Source organism: Ranitomeya variabilis, chromosome 1 (genome assembly GCF_051348905.1).
Source record: "Ranitomeya variabilis isolate aRanVar5 chromosome 1, aRanVar5.hap1, whole genome shotgun sequence".
Taxonomy (NCBI): Eukaryota; Metazoa; Chordata; class Amphibia; order Anura; family Dendrobatidae; genus Ranitomeya; species Ranitomeya variabilis.
Genome location: NC_135232.1, coordinates 310,545,294 through 310,561,399, shown reverse-complemented (window position 1 = coordinate 310,561,399; position 16,106 = coordinate 310,545,294). Strand labels below are relative to the sequence as shown.

Sequence of the window (16,106 nt, the reverse complement as noted above, 5' to 3'; positions counted from 1 at the left end):
TGGATGCAATATAAGGTTTAGCTTTGTCTTTCTGAAATATACAAGATCTTCCCTGAAATAGGTATATGGATGGGAGAATATGTTGTTCTAAAACCTCTATATAACGCTCAGAAATAATAGTGTCTTTCAAGATGTGTAAGCTATCCATGCCATAAGCACTAATTCAACCCTCATACCATTAGAGATGCAGCTTTTGAACTGTCAACTGATAACAAGCTGGATGGTCCTTCATTCCTCTTGAGTCCACAGGGCGCTGTGTCTTTGATTTCCATAAAGATTGCAAATTTTGATTCTTCTCACCACAGAACAGTTTTCCATCTAGCCTAAGTTCATTATAAATAAGATTTTGTCTAGAGAAGACGGCAGTGATTCTGTATTGTGTTGGTATATGGCTCCTTCCTTGAATGATAGATCTATAACTTGCATGTTTGCATGTTGAACTGTGTTCACAGATGTATAGACGCAGTTGTTCACAGATTGGTGAGACTCTACCTCTCTAACATGCTTTTTTATACAAAGTCATGACTTAGATGAAAATTGACCCTGCAGCTGTTTTTCATTAGTACCACTTACTTTTCCAGCCTTTAATCAACCTTGTCTCCCAACATCCCAACATCTTGAGATGTGTATCTGTCATCAATTTCTAGATGAGTGATTTTTTTTTTTTTAAATTAAATGGAAAAATGTCTAACTTTCAACTTCTGATCTGTGAATACAATATGTCTATAAAAATCTTACAAATCATTGCATTTTGTTTTCTTTAGATTCTACACAGTGTCTCAAATTTTGTTGCAATTGGGATTGTATTTAAACCCATTTTACAGGTACAGTACCCGGGATTATTGGTGCTTTAAAATACCATTTCTCTTGGAATTCTCAAAAGTATTACTACTCTACATTCATTAGACATGAAGAAACATGAAGAAACCTGTTGAGGACCTCACACACATGAATGTGTGCATCTCAATTCATACAGAACTCATCACAGAACAATGTTTCAAATAAAAGCTCTGAAATCAATGCTTTTACAGCCTCATTCAGAAATCTGGGAATCCCATATGCTGTGTATTTTTTTTTTTACGTGAGCCATGAGTCAAAATTACCCATATATTACCCATATATTTCTTATACGTCAAAAATCACTAACCGTACACATTGCTGTCCGTGATTAACAATGCAATGAATTGGAGACACTTTGTAATTTTATCAGGAAATCACTAATGAAACTCTAATGATAAAAACTGAAACCCTGACGAAACACTGCTGAAAATCGCACCAAACACTCCTGAAACTTGAAGTGTTTTTTTGCATGCCATGTCTGAATAAGGCCTAAAGGAAAAGTTTGTCCGATATGCAACTTCCGTTGCAGCACACAACCTCATACTGTGGTCACACTGAGACGCATTAACAATGTATTTGGGATCCGTGTGATACAGATCCCTAAAACTCTCAATAATATTTCCTTAAATTGTCATAGTAATTTCCTTACACTAGGCCTAATAGCGTCTACACCTTAAGGCTCGTTCAGACGACCATATTGAAATATGATTGAATATGAAATAATGCAATTTACTGATACAAAATAAGGCACTTCTTAGACATGAACTGTATATATGTGTTTTTATACCAGTTTCTGTTTAGCATTTAGCCCATTTTTTCATAGTTCCATGATAACCTATGCAATGGGGCATTTTTAAAATTTTGAAAAAAAAACAGAACTGAATAAATATGGAAAAAATATAATGTCATCTGAATGAGTTCTCACTCATATAAATGTGGATCGCCCTCCATTGTCATGCCCTCTGTGATTTCCTACTAGTAGTTTTATTTTCTCCCCACAAATTCACATACTCACCGTGAATGCCAATCATTGTCTCCAATATTAAAACTCTCTCTGCTAAAATCTTCAACGCTTCTCTGATCTGCAGCATCCTTTCCCCCTGTACAAGCAAGAGACAGACACAGCTGTGAGGGATTAACCCCCTCCCACCCAGATGCAACCATTACAACGTCTTCACTTTAGCATTTTACAGGGCTATTTCTACTTGTGATTTTCTAAGAAAAAGTGAGAAGACACGGGAGAAGTATAAGGGCTCAGTCAGACATCAGAGATTTTTCATCAGTGTTTGTAAGCCAAAACCAGAAGTGAAACATGAGGAGAAAAACTATACTTGAAAGATTAACACCTACTTTGTGTTTTGGAGACACTCCTCGTTTTGACATGCAAATACTGATGAAAACATCTATGATGTCTGAATGAGCCCTAAAGGGGCCATTTTCTGGTGTAAAACTCTTTGAAGTGACGCAAAAATTTGGAGTTTCTATCCCAGTCCTGACCAGCAGAGCTGAGACTGAGGATGTGGTGAAGCTCGTCAGTCAAATTAATCTTAACTTGCACCACAAAAATGGCATAAATTACACCAGAAATGCACGCCAGCCCCTGTAATATTTCTGGTTGAGGCCTACAACAGTTTTAAGATGTGCGAAATTAATTTAAAGGTGTGTGCCTTACAATGAATTTGGTGCTTTTTTCTCCATCTCACCTAGCATTAAGACTGGTGTGCAAATGCCAGTCTGAAAGGGGTTGTCCACTACTTGGACAACTCGTTCACAATTACTATATTCCCCCTGAGTAAAATAATGATGACTGTACTCACCTATGTTGCTGGTACCGTTCCAGGGATGTCGGCACCGACTCTCCAGAGGCTTGCATGACATTATGTCATGTGAACCCTGCAGCCAGTCAGCAGGTCCTAATGGGCCACTTTACTCTCACTTTCTTCAAACCAAACTGACATTCGGAAACACTGTAGTGGCTGCTGCACTCTGACTTCCTCCACCTGTCAGTTATGACTAAAGAAAGCAAGAGTGAAGTGGCCCTTAGTGGCTGCTGAATGACTGCAGGGCTTACGTGACATAGCAATGTGTCCCGAGCCCTGGCTCCGACATCGCTGGAATGTTACGACGCCGGAGGTCAGTACAGGCGATTTTTGTTTTACATGAGGATAAATAGTTATTGAGAAGAGGTTGTCTGAGCAGTGGACAACCTCTTAAATGAATTGTGGCCAAAGTTGGGGAATAATATATGTAAAACTTGTGCAGCTGCATTGGGCTCCGTAGTTAAGGGGTCCTCTATCAGATAATTACTATGTATTTGCTGCATTCAAGGTTCAGGACTAAAGAATTTCATAGCTCACCATTACTGTGAATTGGTAGATACATGAGGTGAGCTAATGCAGAGCAAGGGCCCATAATATGTTCTTGTACAGCGGCCCTTCGCTGTCTTTATCTGTTCTTTGCATCTATGACTTCTGCTCCCTCTTTGTCTTAGAAAAGTGCAAGCTGAAACTGCACAATAAATCACTAATGTGAACAAACTATTTATGATTAATACATTTTGTAGTTGCAACTTGCAATTATAGTCAGGACAGAGATGCATGAGGGAATTAGTGGATCATGCGGGATCATTATAGGTTTGAAACAGAAGAAAGCATAAAATGTCAAAAATGTCTACTATGAGCAATTAGTAGCCATACTTACATAGCATATAGTAATGCTAAGCTACATAATCAAGTTTTCTGTGAGATAATTAACAGAGAGCATATTTTCCTATATTCTTCTTAACCATTTGAGTTCCAAGTAAGCCTGCTTTTGGTTAAAAAAAATACACGTAAAAATGCAAAGTGTGGCCTTAGCAGGTCTTTCTTCTGAAGTGCTACAATTGGGTGAGTCTTCAAGTCACTTGACTCAATAACCTACTAGTTCTATATGAACCAGATTAGGAATTAGGCCCCATGGATGTGAAATAAGCAGCAATAAGTGGGAATATCATTTTATAGAATACTGTGAGCCAGTTTGTTGAAAGTCTACATGGCTATCTTCATGTGTCAACTACGGTCATTGTTGTTTCCTAGTCCAGCTGAATCTGAATGTAAGACCCCTTATCAAAGAATTACCGTATCCGATATTGGGATTAACTGTCAAGCCCCAAGGCTATTACATTAATGCTATCACTAATATTTAAACTACCATTTGTAAAAGGTGCAATATAGAACAGGTTCAATATTGGCACAGCAAATAGATCTCTTAGACCTGATTGAGGCTAGTACACTTACTCTGCAAATTCATGTGGCTGCATAATCCTGATATTAAATTGAGTCGAAGTGGACTCATAAAACGCTCATTTTAATATAGCATGAAAAAACGTAAAAAAAATATTATATAGCAATTCTGACATGGTTTTTCAAATTACGTACACCAGCCTCGTGAGGTCTAAGGAATCTAATCAAAGGAGTCTGTCATCTCAAATTTACACTTCAAAGCAACCACATAGCCTTCTAGGAGATGCAGTATAATACAAATCTTTCTTTTTGTTTTTAAATCTGTTCCTCCTTTTCCCCCAAAACAACTTTATTCTAGTGTGCAAATGAGGGTGCTCAATGCACTCTTGGGGTGGCTAAATGCCTCTGTGGGGGGGGCGTGGCTTGCCTATGGCGGGATAGGATGCAGAGAGACCGAGCTCCGGCGTAATCCCGGCTTATTCACCGCAGAGACACAATACTGACCCCGGAGAACTCAGGATGGTGCATGGGAGACGGTCGTCGTCGGCCTCGGCGCCTCTGAACAGAGAGGGAGGCGAAATCACCCGTTATATGGGTCAATCCACGAGGCTGCAGCCCGGAGAGACACCATCCAAGATGGCGCCGGCTGGAGCTCCAGGCGCACAGCAGGAGACAGAGATGGAGGACAGGCACGGCTGAGGGGCGGCAGGTAACGGGCAGAAGAAGGGGATGGGTGCCATAACGGAGGACATGAATCAGGACATCACTCCACCCAGACATGGAGAAGGAGCCCAGCGCCCTATGCAACAAAACAGGCGTAATTCACCACCGCTGTCCTCTCGCTCTGCTGCCCATGGGAGCGTTATGCCCTCTGAGATGGCCCAGCCAGATGAGGACTGGGACTGGAAAGCACACATTAGAGCCATTCCAACTAGGCAAGAAATGGACGCTCTGCTGGGTAAACTAGAGGCGTCTCATAAGCAGGACATGGGCTCTCTTAAAGAGGAGATTAAACAGATTAGCCACCGTATTGCAGATATAAGTCACACAGGATCAGTTTTACCACCAGCTACATTCTCATCATCAAGTCCTGCAGGACCATTCATTACAGATAAATGATATTCTTACTCATTTAGATGACATTGAGAATAGGCATAGACGAAATAATCTACACATACGGGGCCTCAATGAAGAAGTGGAGCCGTCTCACCTGGAAAAATGGGCCCAGAAATTTTTTGGAGACATTTTACAGAATAAAGATAAGATCGAAATAGACCGTATACACCGGGCTCTGGGTCCAAAGCCCACTGACCCGGCTAGACCTAGAGATGTCATCTGTAGAATCCATTTCTATAAGGAAAAAGAGGCAATCTTGAAAGGAATCAGGGATAAAGGCTCTCTGTTATATAAAGACTCTCCTCTTATTGTGCTACCAGACCTGTCCCGCAGAACACTACAGCTTCGCAGGGCTCTGAAGCCCCTGTTGAAAGTGCTTATAGACAATAACATCCAGTACCGCTGGGGCTATCCCTTTCAACTTATAGCCAAGAGAAAGGGAAAAACAGCGATCTTTCGCCATATGGGAGACTTTCAAAGTTTCTTGAAATAATGGAAATACCGAAGATTAAACTACCAGACTGGCCAGCTATGAGTAATCTGAAGCCTTTTCCTTCTATGGAACAGTGGCAGTCGGTCACGTCGAGACAGAGGCGGGCAGGAAATGGTTATCAGACATCGACCCCATGACCACACAGAGGGATCACTTGGAAATCTTTGCCTTGTCTGGTGATATTGATCCTCTGAAGCCTTGGTTTGATGCTCTGGAGATAGTTAGACTGGGATTTGCCTTCGATAGGGGCCTTGGTGCTTTGGGCCAGGGGGGCATGGTCTGTTTACTCCGAATAATTATTGTTCTCTATTTGATCTATGTTTTATGACAACTGTTGAATGTTATAAGATGTGTATATTGACCTTAGTCTCTGTTACTAAAATACCCGAGAGGTCTCATTTTCATACGCCGGGTAGTAAGGAGCTCGTCGTCCGTCATGTGCAACCTCGTTACCTCACCTAGGGATTGCAGTTTAGTACTGCTTTAGACTTAAGTCCATATTAGGAATCTCATTGAGGTTATCATTCTGGGATAACCTTCTGTTTATTTTATTTTTTCTTTTTCTTCTCCTTATATTTGTTTTTTATTAGTGTGTGTTATCTCCCCCGCCTTTCTTTTCTTTCTTTCTTTGTCTTTTTACCTATTCTATCCGTGTGCTTTGTTCTACTGTTCGGATGTCGGAACTAACATTTTGCACCTATAACGCTAGGGGCTTGAACAAACCCGAAAAAAGGAGACAGGTGTTATACCGTTTCCACAAGAAAAAAATAAAAATAATTATGTTTCAGGAGACACACTTTGTGGCTACCAATACACCCAAATGTGTGTCTAAGTTCTATCCGGCCTGGTTTCATTGTCCTCATCCCTCACGTAAGGCATGCGGGGTATCCATAGCTTTACACAGGTCATTCCAGCCTGGGACTGTAGACATGAGGACAGACCCGGAGGGGCGATATATGTTTCTAAAGGTTGCCATACAGGATTCTGTGTATACGTTGGCTAATGTGTATTTTCCAAATCAGGGACAGGTGAACTTCGGCTCCGGGGTTCTGCGTTCGCTGGCGGAGTTCGCGGATGGTTCTCGTATCATACTGGGTGGAGACTTCAATCTCACGATGGATCCTAAGGTGGACTCGTCATTGGGTAGGTCCTCGATCTCTCTCCCGGCACTGCGTAGGTTGAGGAAGGAACTGTTGGCCCTCAAGTTAGTGGACATGTGGCGAGTACTTCACCCCGAGGTCAGAGACTATAGTTATTATTCGGTGGTCCATAACAGTTACTCAAGACTAGATCATTTATTTATTTCTCATGACTTGTTGGACAGTAAACCTGGCTGTTCCATAGATACTATCTTATGGTCTGACCACGCGCCAGTATTTGGAGAACTGGGGGTACAGAGGAAAGGAGGACATAGGGGCTATTCATGGAGACTTAATGACAACCTTCTGAAGGATGAAATATGTATGTTGGCTATTAAGGAGGCGGTTAAGTCCTTTCCGATAGACCATGCCCAGGATCCCACACCGGAACCTATCAAATGGGAAGCCCTTAAATGTGCACTGAGGGGGATTTTCATAACTCATGGGCCCAGACTGAAAAGGGAGAGGACCCAAAAACTGTCGGATATATTGTCATTGTTGGGGATTAAAGAGACGACTAACAAAGCGTCTGCAAGTGACACTCTCAGAACTGAAATATCAGCCTTGAGGCAACAGGCTCTAGTAATACTAGAACAAAAGTCCCTATGTATAAGGGATAGGATACGTAAGCATTACTTTGAATATGGGGATAAGAGTGGACGGTTACTGGCAAGATCCCTACACCCTAGACTTATACAGACCCCGATTTTCAGTATAAATTCATCAGTGGGAACTTTGGTACATTCTACGACAGAGATATTAGAGGAATTTAGAAAATACTACTCTAACTTATATAATCTAACTCAGCAAGGGAATAATGCCCCAACATTAAAGCAACATATGGTAGAGTATCTGGAGAAACATTCACCTGGGATCTTACAGGAAGAAATACTTGACAATTTGGAACAGGACTTTTCAGAAATAGAATTAAAGGGGGCTATTCAGAACCTAAAAATAGGTAAATGCCCAGGACCAGATGGGTTTACACCTAGGTTTTATAAAACATGTCAGGATATATGTGCTCCGCTCATGGGGAAGGCATTTAATAGTATCTCACAAACATGCCACTTTCCGTTTCATGCTACGCAGGCTCTCATTACTGTAATTCCCAAAGAGGGTAAAGATCATTCACTATGCTCCAACTATCGACCGATTTCTTTAATTAACGTGGATGTTAAACTATACTCTAAAATGATAGCACTTAGATTTAATCCATTTATCCCACATTTGATACATAGAGAGCAGGTGGGTTTTGTCCCTGGCAGGGAAGCCAGGGATAATACTATTAAGACAATATCCTTGATTTCAAAGGCCAGAGCCAGGGAGATCCCTTTATGTCTGTTATCAGTCGATGCCGAGAAGGCCTTTGATCGAGTTCACTGGGGATTTTTAGAGGCTACACTGGAGGCAATAGGTATACGACAGAGGATGAGGAATTGGATTATGGCTCTTTACCATGATCCATCAGCTAGAGTGCGAATAAATGGTCAGTTGTCGACACCGTTCTCAATTAAAAACGGGACAAGACAGGGGTGTCCATTTTCCCCATACCTATACATCCTGGTAATGGAGACGTTAGCTAATACTCTCAGACACAATCAGTCGATTAAGGGGATTCAGGTGGGTCATACGGAACATAAGCTGGCTCTATTTGCGGATGACCTTTTATTGTATGTGACCTCACCTAGGGTCAGCTTACCGTCTGTTTTGGAGGAGTTTGAAATATTTGGGAGGCTGAGTAACTTCAATGTTAACTTACAGAAAACAGAACTACTCAACATAAATATCCAGGATAGTGAGGTGGAGCAACTTAGGGCCAGTTTCCCTTTTCGCTGGAATAAACATTCCATTAAATACCTGGGTGTCCACATCCCAGATGATCCCCAGAAATTATTCGATCTTAATTTCCTTCCACTTCGGGGTTTGATAGAGAAAGAGACGAAGTCTTGGTATCGTTTGCCTCTGTCATGGTTTGGGAGAATTAATGCCCTTAAGATGGACATCTTACCTAAAATATTATATATTTTCCAGACCATACCGTGGGATGTGGAGGGGTCCTTTTTTCTGAGTCTACATAAAATAATGAGGAAATTTGTATGGCATAGGGGGCGCTCTCGTATTAGCCATGCCCAGTTAGTCCGACGTAGGGCGGACGGGGGTGCGGGCCTGCCTGACCTGCGAGCATACCATGCGGCGACTATTGGAAACTGTGTCCTGGATATATTCCATAATAGGACAACCAAACTCTGGGTGAACATTGAATATGAATCATCCCCTGACATGTGTTTGGGAGCCTTTTGGCTACCATACTGTATCGACCTAGGGAAATTGGATATATCTCCGACACTATACACTATTGTGAGATCATGGAGGCGTTTTGCAAAGCGTTTCCACCTAGCGACTATTCCTGGACCATTAACCCCCTTGGTTGGTAACCCTGGACTCCCCCCTGAATTACAACATTCAACATCCATAGTTTTCTCTGGTGCTCGGGGGGCTATTCCTCGTATTAGAGACGTGACCAGCCAGACAGATATTTTGTCATTGAGAGAGATACTGGGTGAAGGGAGGCAAATGCCGGGGCACTGGCTGCAGTATCTGCAACTCCGGAGTTATATTGGCTCTCTGGGGTTGGGGGGCTCATACCACATGTCCACTCCTTTTGAGCAGCTGTGTCTTATGTCTCAGGGCCCGACACATTCTATTTCCTTGATATACGGTTTGATAGTGTCCGGGGGGGTGGGAGATGGGCCTCTCAGATGTACAGTACAATGGCAAAGAGAATTACACAAGGAGATTGGGCCCGAGTTGTGGGTGAGGGCCTTCACGTGCGCGCATCGGCTGTCGGTGTCTTGTAGAATCCAGGAGCTGAATTATAAAATTATAACACAGTGGTATAGAACACCTGTTAGGTTACACAAAATTGATCCAGCAATATCGGACACCTGTTGGAGGTGTAATGGGGCGGTGGGATCCATGTTACATATATGGTGGAGTTGCAGTGGTGTCAGACCCCTCTGGAACGACATATTTGCCTTATATAATCACATTACAAACAAACAAGTAGAGGCGACATCGGAGATAGCTTTATTGTCAATTTTCCCGGGCTCTGTGTCCAAAAACAAGAAGAGTATGTTGCCGTACTTCATGAATGCAATGCGCCAAATCATACCCAGATTGTGGAGGTCACCCGTAGCGCCGAGGAGGATAGATTGGGTGGAGGCATTGGATGTGCTGTGCAGGATGGAGGAGATGGGGGCTTTTGATGACAGGTCGGGTGTCAATTGGTATGCGAAGTGGTACCCATGGATACAATTTAAAGAAGCACAACATTTTCAGACATGGGTGACACAGGGTGTACTGCCTCGCCCCTCATAATGGGGACTTACTGAGTTGTGAGATGGTGGAGTTCTATCGTTATACATGCACCGATATCCGCTCTTTCTCTCTTTCTTCTCTCTATTTTTCTTTCTATTCTTCTTTTTTCTTACAGTATCTTGTTATTTGTGTTTGTTCTTTTATATAAGGGTGACCTGCTTTAACCCTCTCAAATTGTTTACAAACTGATGTGTATACTGCTGTGGTATCACCACAGAGGTAATGGAATTACCGATGGGGAGAGGGGTGTAGAACGTTGACATTATTATCAATGGTTACCATATAATGTTTGTATATTTCTCTTTCTTACTGAATAAAAATATTTTGAACAATAAATGCCTCTGTGCACCACCGCTTCACCCACTTTTTTAGACTGCTGCCAGTCCTTTTGTTGACCGACAGCTCGGGCTTACCTAGAGCCAGCAGCCTGAAGATAAACCGTAGTTATGTGATCACTAACCGTGTTCAGTAGAGAAAACACAAATCACTCTCTCCTTCCTGATTACATCGCTAGCTGTGCAGCAATGTCAGCTGCCAGGTGAGAGTGATTTGTGTGCGCTCTCCTGCACTGCAGTGATAGCAGAGGTGAAGAGCAATATTAGAAGTGAGAAGAGAGTGATTTGTGTGCTCTTCCCTGCACTGCAGTGATAGCAGAGGTGAAGAGCAATGTCAGAAGCAAGGAGAGAGTGATTTATGTGCGCTATCCTACACTGCAGTGACAAAAGAAGTGAAGAACAATATCAGAAGCCAGGTGATAGTGATTTATGTGCGCTCTCCTGCACTGCAGTGATAGCAGAGGTTCAGAGCAATGTGAGAAGCGAGGAAAGAGTGACTTTTGTGCTTTCTCCTGCACTGCAGTGATAGCATAGGTGAACAGCATTGTCAGCAGCAAGGAGAGAGTGATTTATGTGCGCTCTCCTACACTGCAGTGACAACAGAGTTGAAGAGCAATATCAGAAGTGAGGTGAGAGTGATTTACGTGCGCTCTCCTGCACTGCAGTGATAGCAGAGGTGAAGAGCAATGTGAGAAGCGAGGAAAGAGTGATTTGTGTGCTTTCTCCTGCTCTGCAGTGATAGCATAGGTGAAGAGCATTGTCAGTAACGAGAAGAGAGTGATTTATGTGCGCTCTCCTACACTGCAGTGATAGCAGAGGTGAATAACATTGTCAGCAGGGAGGAGAGAGTGATTTGTGTGCTTTCTCCTGCACTGCAGTGATAGCATAGGTGAAGAGCATTGTCAGTAGCGAGAAGAGAGTGATTTATGTGCGCTCTCCTACACTGCAGTGATAGCAGAGGTGAATAACATTGTCAGCAGGGAGGAGAGAGTGATTTTTGTGCTCTCTCCTGCACTGGGACAGGAGAGAGGCTTGGCTGGGTTCACATTGCGTTGGTGCAGTCCATTCAACGCATGCATTAAACGGACTGCATCAACGCTAGTGACTTTTAAAGATCGCGTTATGCAATCGCGATAGCGCAGATGCTCCACATACGCTATCGGTGACGGACCCGGAAACGCTGCAGACCACGCCCGAGGGTCGATCACAGAATGACGGCACATCTCTAACGCATCCGTTTCATAGCGTTAGTGCCGCTGTGTAACAGATGCCGTCAGCGCATTGCCATTGATGCAATGTGAACCCTGCCTTTATCTTCGGTCAATGAACAGAAAAGGAGTGGCAGCAATATAAATAAGTGTGTGGAGTTGTGAACTGAGGCATTTAGCCATGCACCGAACACCTATACTTACATATTACAATAACGTTTTTTGGGAAGGTGCAAAGAAGGAACAGATTTAAAAAAAAACTAAAAGAATGAGTCATCTCCAACAAGGCTATGTGGTTAGTTTTAAGTGTAAATTTAGGATGACAGACTCCATTTAACAATGCATTCAGTTTGTTTTGTAAATTCTCAAAAGACCTCCATTGATATGTGCCATCAGTTTTTATTATCTAGTCAGCTGATTTTACTTTTCAGTCCTTTGATTATATTTGGATCTATATTTAATTTGTTTTCAATACAAGTGTAATTGTGCACTGACTCATTTCACTGAATTGCGGAACTGTATCATAACCCTTAATGTTAGCAAAGAATAAACATAATTAGTACTTCTGATCAAGCAGCCTATTAGTTATTATGATCATGAAATTACATGCACTCTACCTGTTATTCTGATGCATATGTAATTAACACCTTCACTGCTGGAGTTAAAAAGTGTAAAAATTAATTTGACTACGTCTTCATTAACCTAATTTTTAAAAATATTTAATTTAGTGGCATCATTGTTTTAGCTGTACAGGTTCAACACCATTTGTCCTATCTTTTTTAAGGAAATCTGTCACCAAGCACTCCAGTAGGTGATACAGTGCTGGAATCAGGGTCTTTGCCCCCACATCATGGGAGGAACATGATGTAGGGGGAAAGATCCTGATTCCAGCTATGTATCCCTTACTGGGCTGTTTGGTGCAGGTTTGGTTTTGTGACTTTAGGAGACAAAAGTCACAAAGAATTGTACCAACATTTTGGTGTATTCTTTAATCTGGAGTTGTTAGACTCCGCCCGTAAAGGAAAAAAACAAAAACAGGTGAGCACATATAAAACAGACCTAAAAAGGCGCAAATAGAACAATTGGGAGCATACAAAAAAAGCACAAAACTAGTCAAAAAAAGGACCAAAGGCAAAAATGAATTGAGGCTCAAGTCTCTACCTTATGCTGCTCTCAGATTAGGTAGCAAAAACCTGATGACAGATTCCTTTTAATATGAAACCAGAGTGTTTTACAACATACTACTCTTATTTTTATGCCACGTTTCAGTAAACCACTTGTATATGATCATTTATAAAACATGACCAGTATGTCCAATATCTGCAATTCTCCAGAAGGGAAGGGGTTACAGGTAAAGAAAGGGTTAAATGGCAGGCTGTGGGGTAAGTGGAGTATGTGAGACAAAGGAAACCCCCACAGCTGTATCAGTCTTTATCAAGGAACCCGTCACCCCAAAATACAATCAAGCTGAGCATCATGAATGATACACAAGAATAGTGTAGGTGTTCATTTCTCAATATGTACAGTATATTACTGATTCATCAACTTAGTAAAACTTTTCTGGCTGAAATGTGTTCCTATTGGTTATACAGTAACTACTGGTCTCCTAAAGTAAATTATTTCAGTTACTGTGTACCTAGATTTCAGTAGATGTTAACTCAGAAAGACACTTCATACGGTTCATTAGACTGATTCACAGAGGAGATTTGGAAGCGAATGAAAAAGAGAATAAGAAATGCAGAAATGGAATCTGAGTATAGGGAAAAATATACCTTATAAGCTGGCAACACTGTATGTACTTCATTTCTAAATAATTGCTGATGTATTCAAGACTAACAGTACACATTTAACGGGAATCTGTTGGTAGGATCAAACCTCCTAAGCCGACTATGCGACAATGTAGGTTATAGGAAGCTGAATAAAATGATACCTTGATATCTGAGATCCGATGTCTTATTCCAGAGAAATTCTCATTTTCTTATATGTAAATTAGCTGTTCAGGGCTATGGGCCGGACACTGATCTGCATGAGAATCTGACTGTAGAGCTAATTTTTAATAAAAGGGGGAGTTACCAGTGTGAGACATGGAACTAACAAAGCACAGAAGAACTGAACTTTGTCTCCTTACAAACATATTTGCTGCAGCTCTGCTGTATTGCAACACTTACTGTTTGTGATATGGAAGCTGAAGCTGAGAGGAACCTGCAGATATGTCAGTTTTAATCACACACGGCTCTGCAGTGAGATCAGGAGAGCAGAGAACATCCATTACACATCACACTGTTAACACTGGTAAACATTACACATCACGTTGGTAATGCCCCTTTTATTTAAAATAAACTCTGCAGATCAGTCCCCATAGCATGGAACAGAATATTTACAAATAAGAAAAACGTGGATTTCTCTGGAATAAGACATTGGATCACAAGTTATCTGTTACGGAACCCCCCAGCACCCAGAATATGTTGTGCAGTTCTATGTATGTATAATAGCTTCCATGTGAGATGCATGTCCCTAATGCATCAGCCCACAGGCTGCGCCCCTGGGCAGAGGGGACAAGATATCCCCCTTCTGACATCCCCCACCTTTGTAATTCCCACAGTAAATATCAGCAGGCTCCGGCCACCTGTGGCTATTGTAATGTATGTCTGACCTGCTGCTTTTCAATTGGCCCGCCCTCTGTATCTGTGTGATATATTCTGTGTCCTGTGAGTAATAATAATAATAATAATTTTTATTTATATAGCGCCAACATATTCTGCAGCGCTTAGTAAGAGTAAAGTGTTGACACACTGGAAATACGTGAAGCAGTGATCTTTTATATGCGCCCATGTAACCAAGCAATTCCAGCCAGCGTCCTTCATTCAGACTCCAGCCAAAGCAGAGTGGATCTCCTGAAACACGGGGTGGTACTGAAAGAGGTACTCCAGCACGGTAGACCTCGTTACACTGGTGGCAGACAGCGGGATGTGATACCCCGTCTACAGGAGGAAAGGAATGAATGGAAAACAACTACCAGAAGTTAAAGAGGACTACATTAAAAGATCTGGTGGAAGCCCGAGGGTTAATCGCCAGCAACAAAACAAAAGCGGATTTGATAGCAGCCATCATGGAACACGACAGTGCAGCGCCCCCCAATGTGAACGTGGTGGAGACTGAATTCCAGAGGGAGGTAAAGAACAGACTGGCGTTCTATGGCCCAAACCCTGCAGTAGAGATCATACGAGAGGTGATGGCTGATGTGCCTACTGATCTGAAGGAAAAGATGGTCGAGCGGACCAGGATAGAGCTAGCCAAGATGGAGTTGGCAGAGCGGACCAAAGTGGAGCTGGCCAAGATGGAGAGTCAGCGAGCAGGGGGAGCTCTGGCCTCCGCCCAGGTACCTTCAACAGTAAGCCACAAAAAGATCCAGTATAATGCCTTCCGACAGTTGGGGGAGGTAGAGGAAGACATTGATGGCTTTCTGCAGGACTTTGACAGGCAGTGTGCCCTTCATCAAGTGAAGCCGGAGGAACGGGTTCAGATTCTGGCCAGCAAGCTGACAGGCCGGGCAGCGGACGCCTATCGCATGGTACCTGATGAGGACTGTATGGACTATGAGCGGATCAAAGAAGTGATCTTGGCCCGCTATGCGCTGACACCAGAGGCATACCTGTTATGATCCGGTGACCTTGGAGCCGCATGAAAGACTTTCTCAGGAGTAGGTGGTACCTGTACTGACCGCAAACCCTAAACTAACACCGCAACTAGAAGTAGCTGTGGGATGTACCTAACACATCCTAGACATCTCGACACAGCCGGAGGACTAAATACCCCTATAGATGGAAATGGGAATTCTATCTTGCCTCAGAGCAGAACCCCAAAGGATAGGCAGCCCCCCACAAATATTGACTGTGAGTATAAGAGGAAAAACACACGCAGGCAGAAAAACAGGATTTAGCAAAAGAGGCACTTCTAGCTAAATAGAAAAGGATAGGACAAAATTCTAAGCGGTCAGTATTAAAATCCTAAAAATATCCACAGCAGATAATACAAATATTCTACATCTAACTAAAGACATAGAAAGTATATCTGCATCTCCTGAGAATCCAGCATGACTGAAAAATCCAAACAAAGTCTAAGCTGGACAAAAACACAATGAATTGCACTGAATTGCAAAGCACACTGCATGTGTGCACAGAGACAAAAAACCAGACACTTAGCTGAATTGGCAGCAGGGCATGAGGAGCCAGAGAGAGATGCAATCCCTCCAAGTACAATGGACAACTGGCATGGACTCATGGATCCTGCACACCTAAATACCTAATAGAGCTGCAATCAGCAGAAACACCTGCCCAGATTACAACCCCAAGACATCTGCACTACCACCAACAACC

At 42.5% G+C, this 16,106-nt stretch overlaps 1 protein-coding gene across 9 annotated transcripts in view; it reads right to left on the bottom strand.

Moving 5' to 3' along the window:
- EMID1 (EMI domain containing 1) overlaps window positions 1-16,106 on the bottom strand; it is a 224,204-nt gene that overhangs the window by 25,605 nt on the left and 182,493 nt on the right. For 3 of the 9 annotated variants that reach the window (XM_077296678.1, XM_077296643.1, XM_077296670.1), the window contains one exon: window positions 1,856-1,940. The exons of the other annotated variants lie outside the window; for them this stretch is intronic. In XM_077296678.1, the coding sequence (XP_077152793.1) occupies window positions 1,856-1,940 (85 nt within the window). The remainder of the gene's footprint in view (window positions 1-1,855; window positions 1,941-16,106) is intronic. 9 annotated transcript variants of the gene reach the window in all.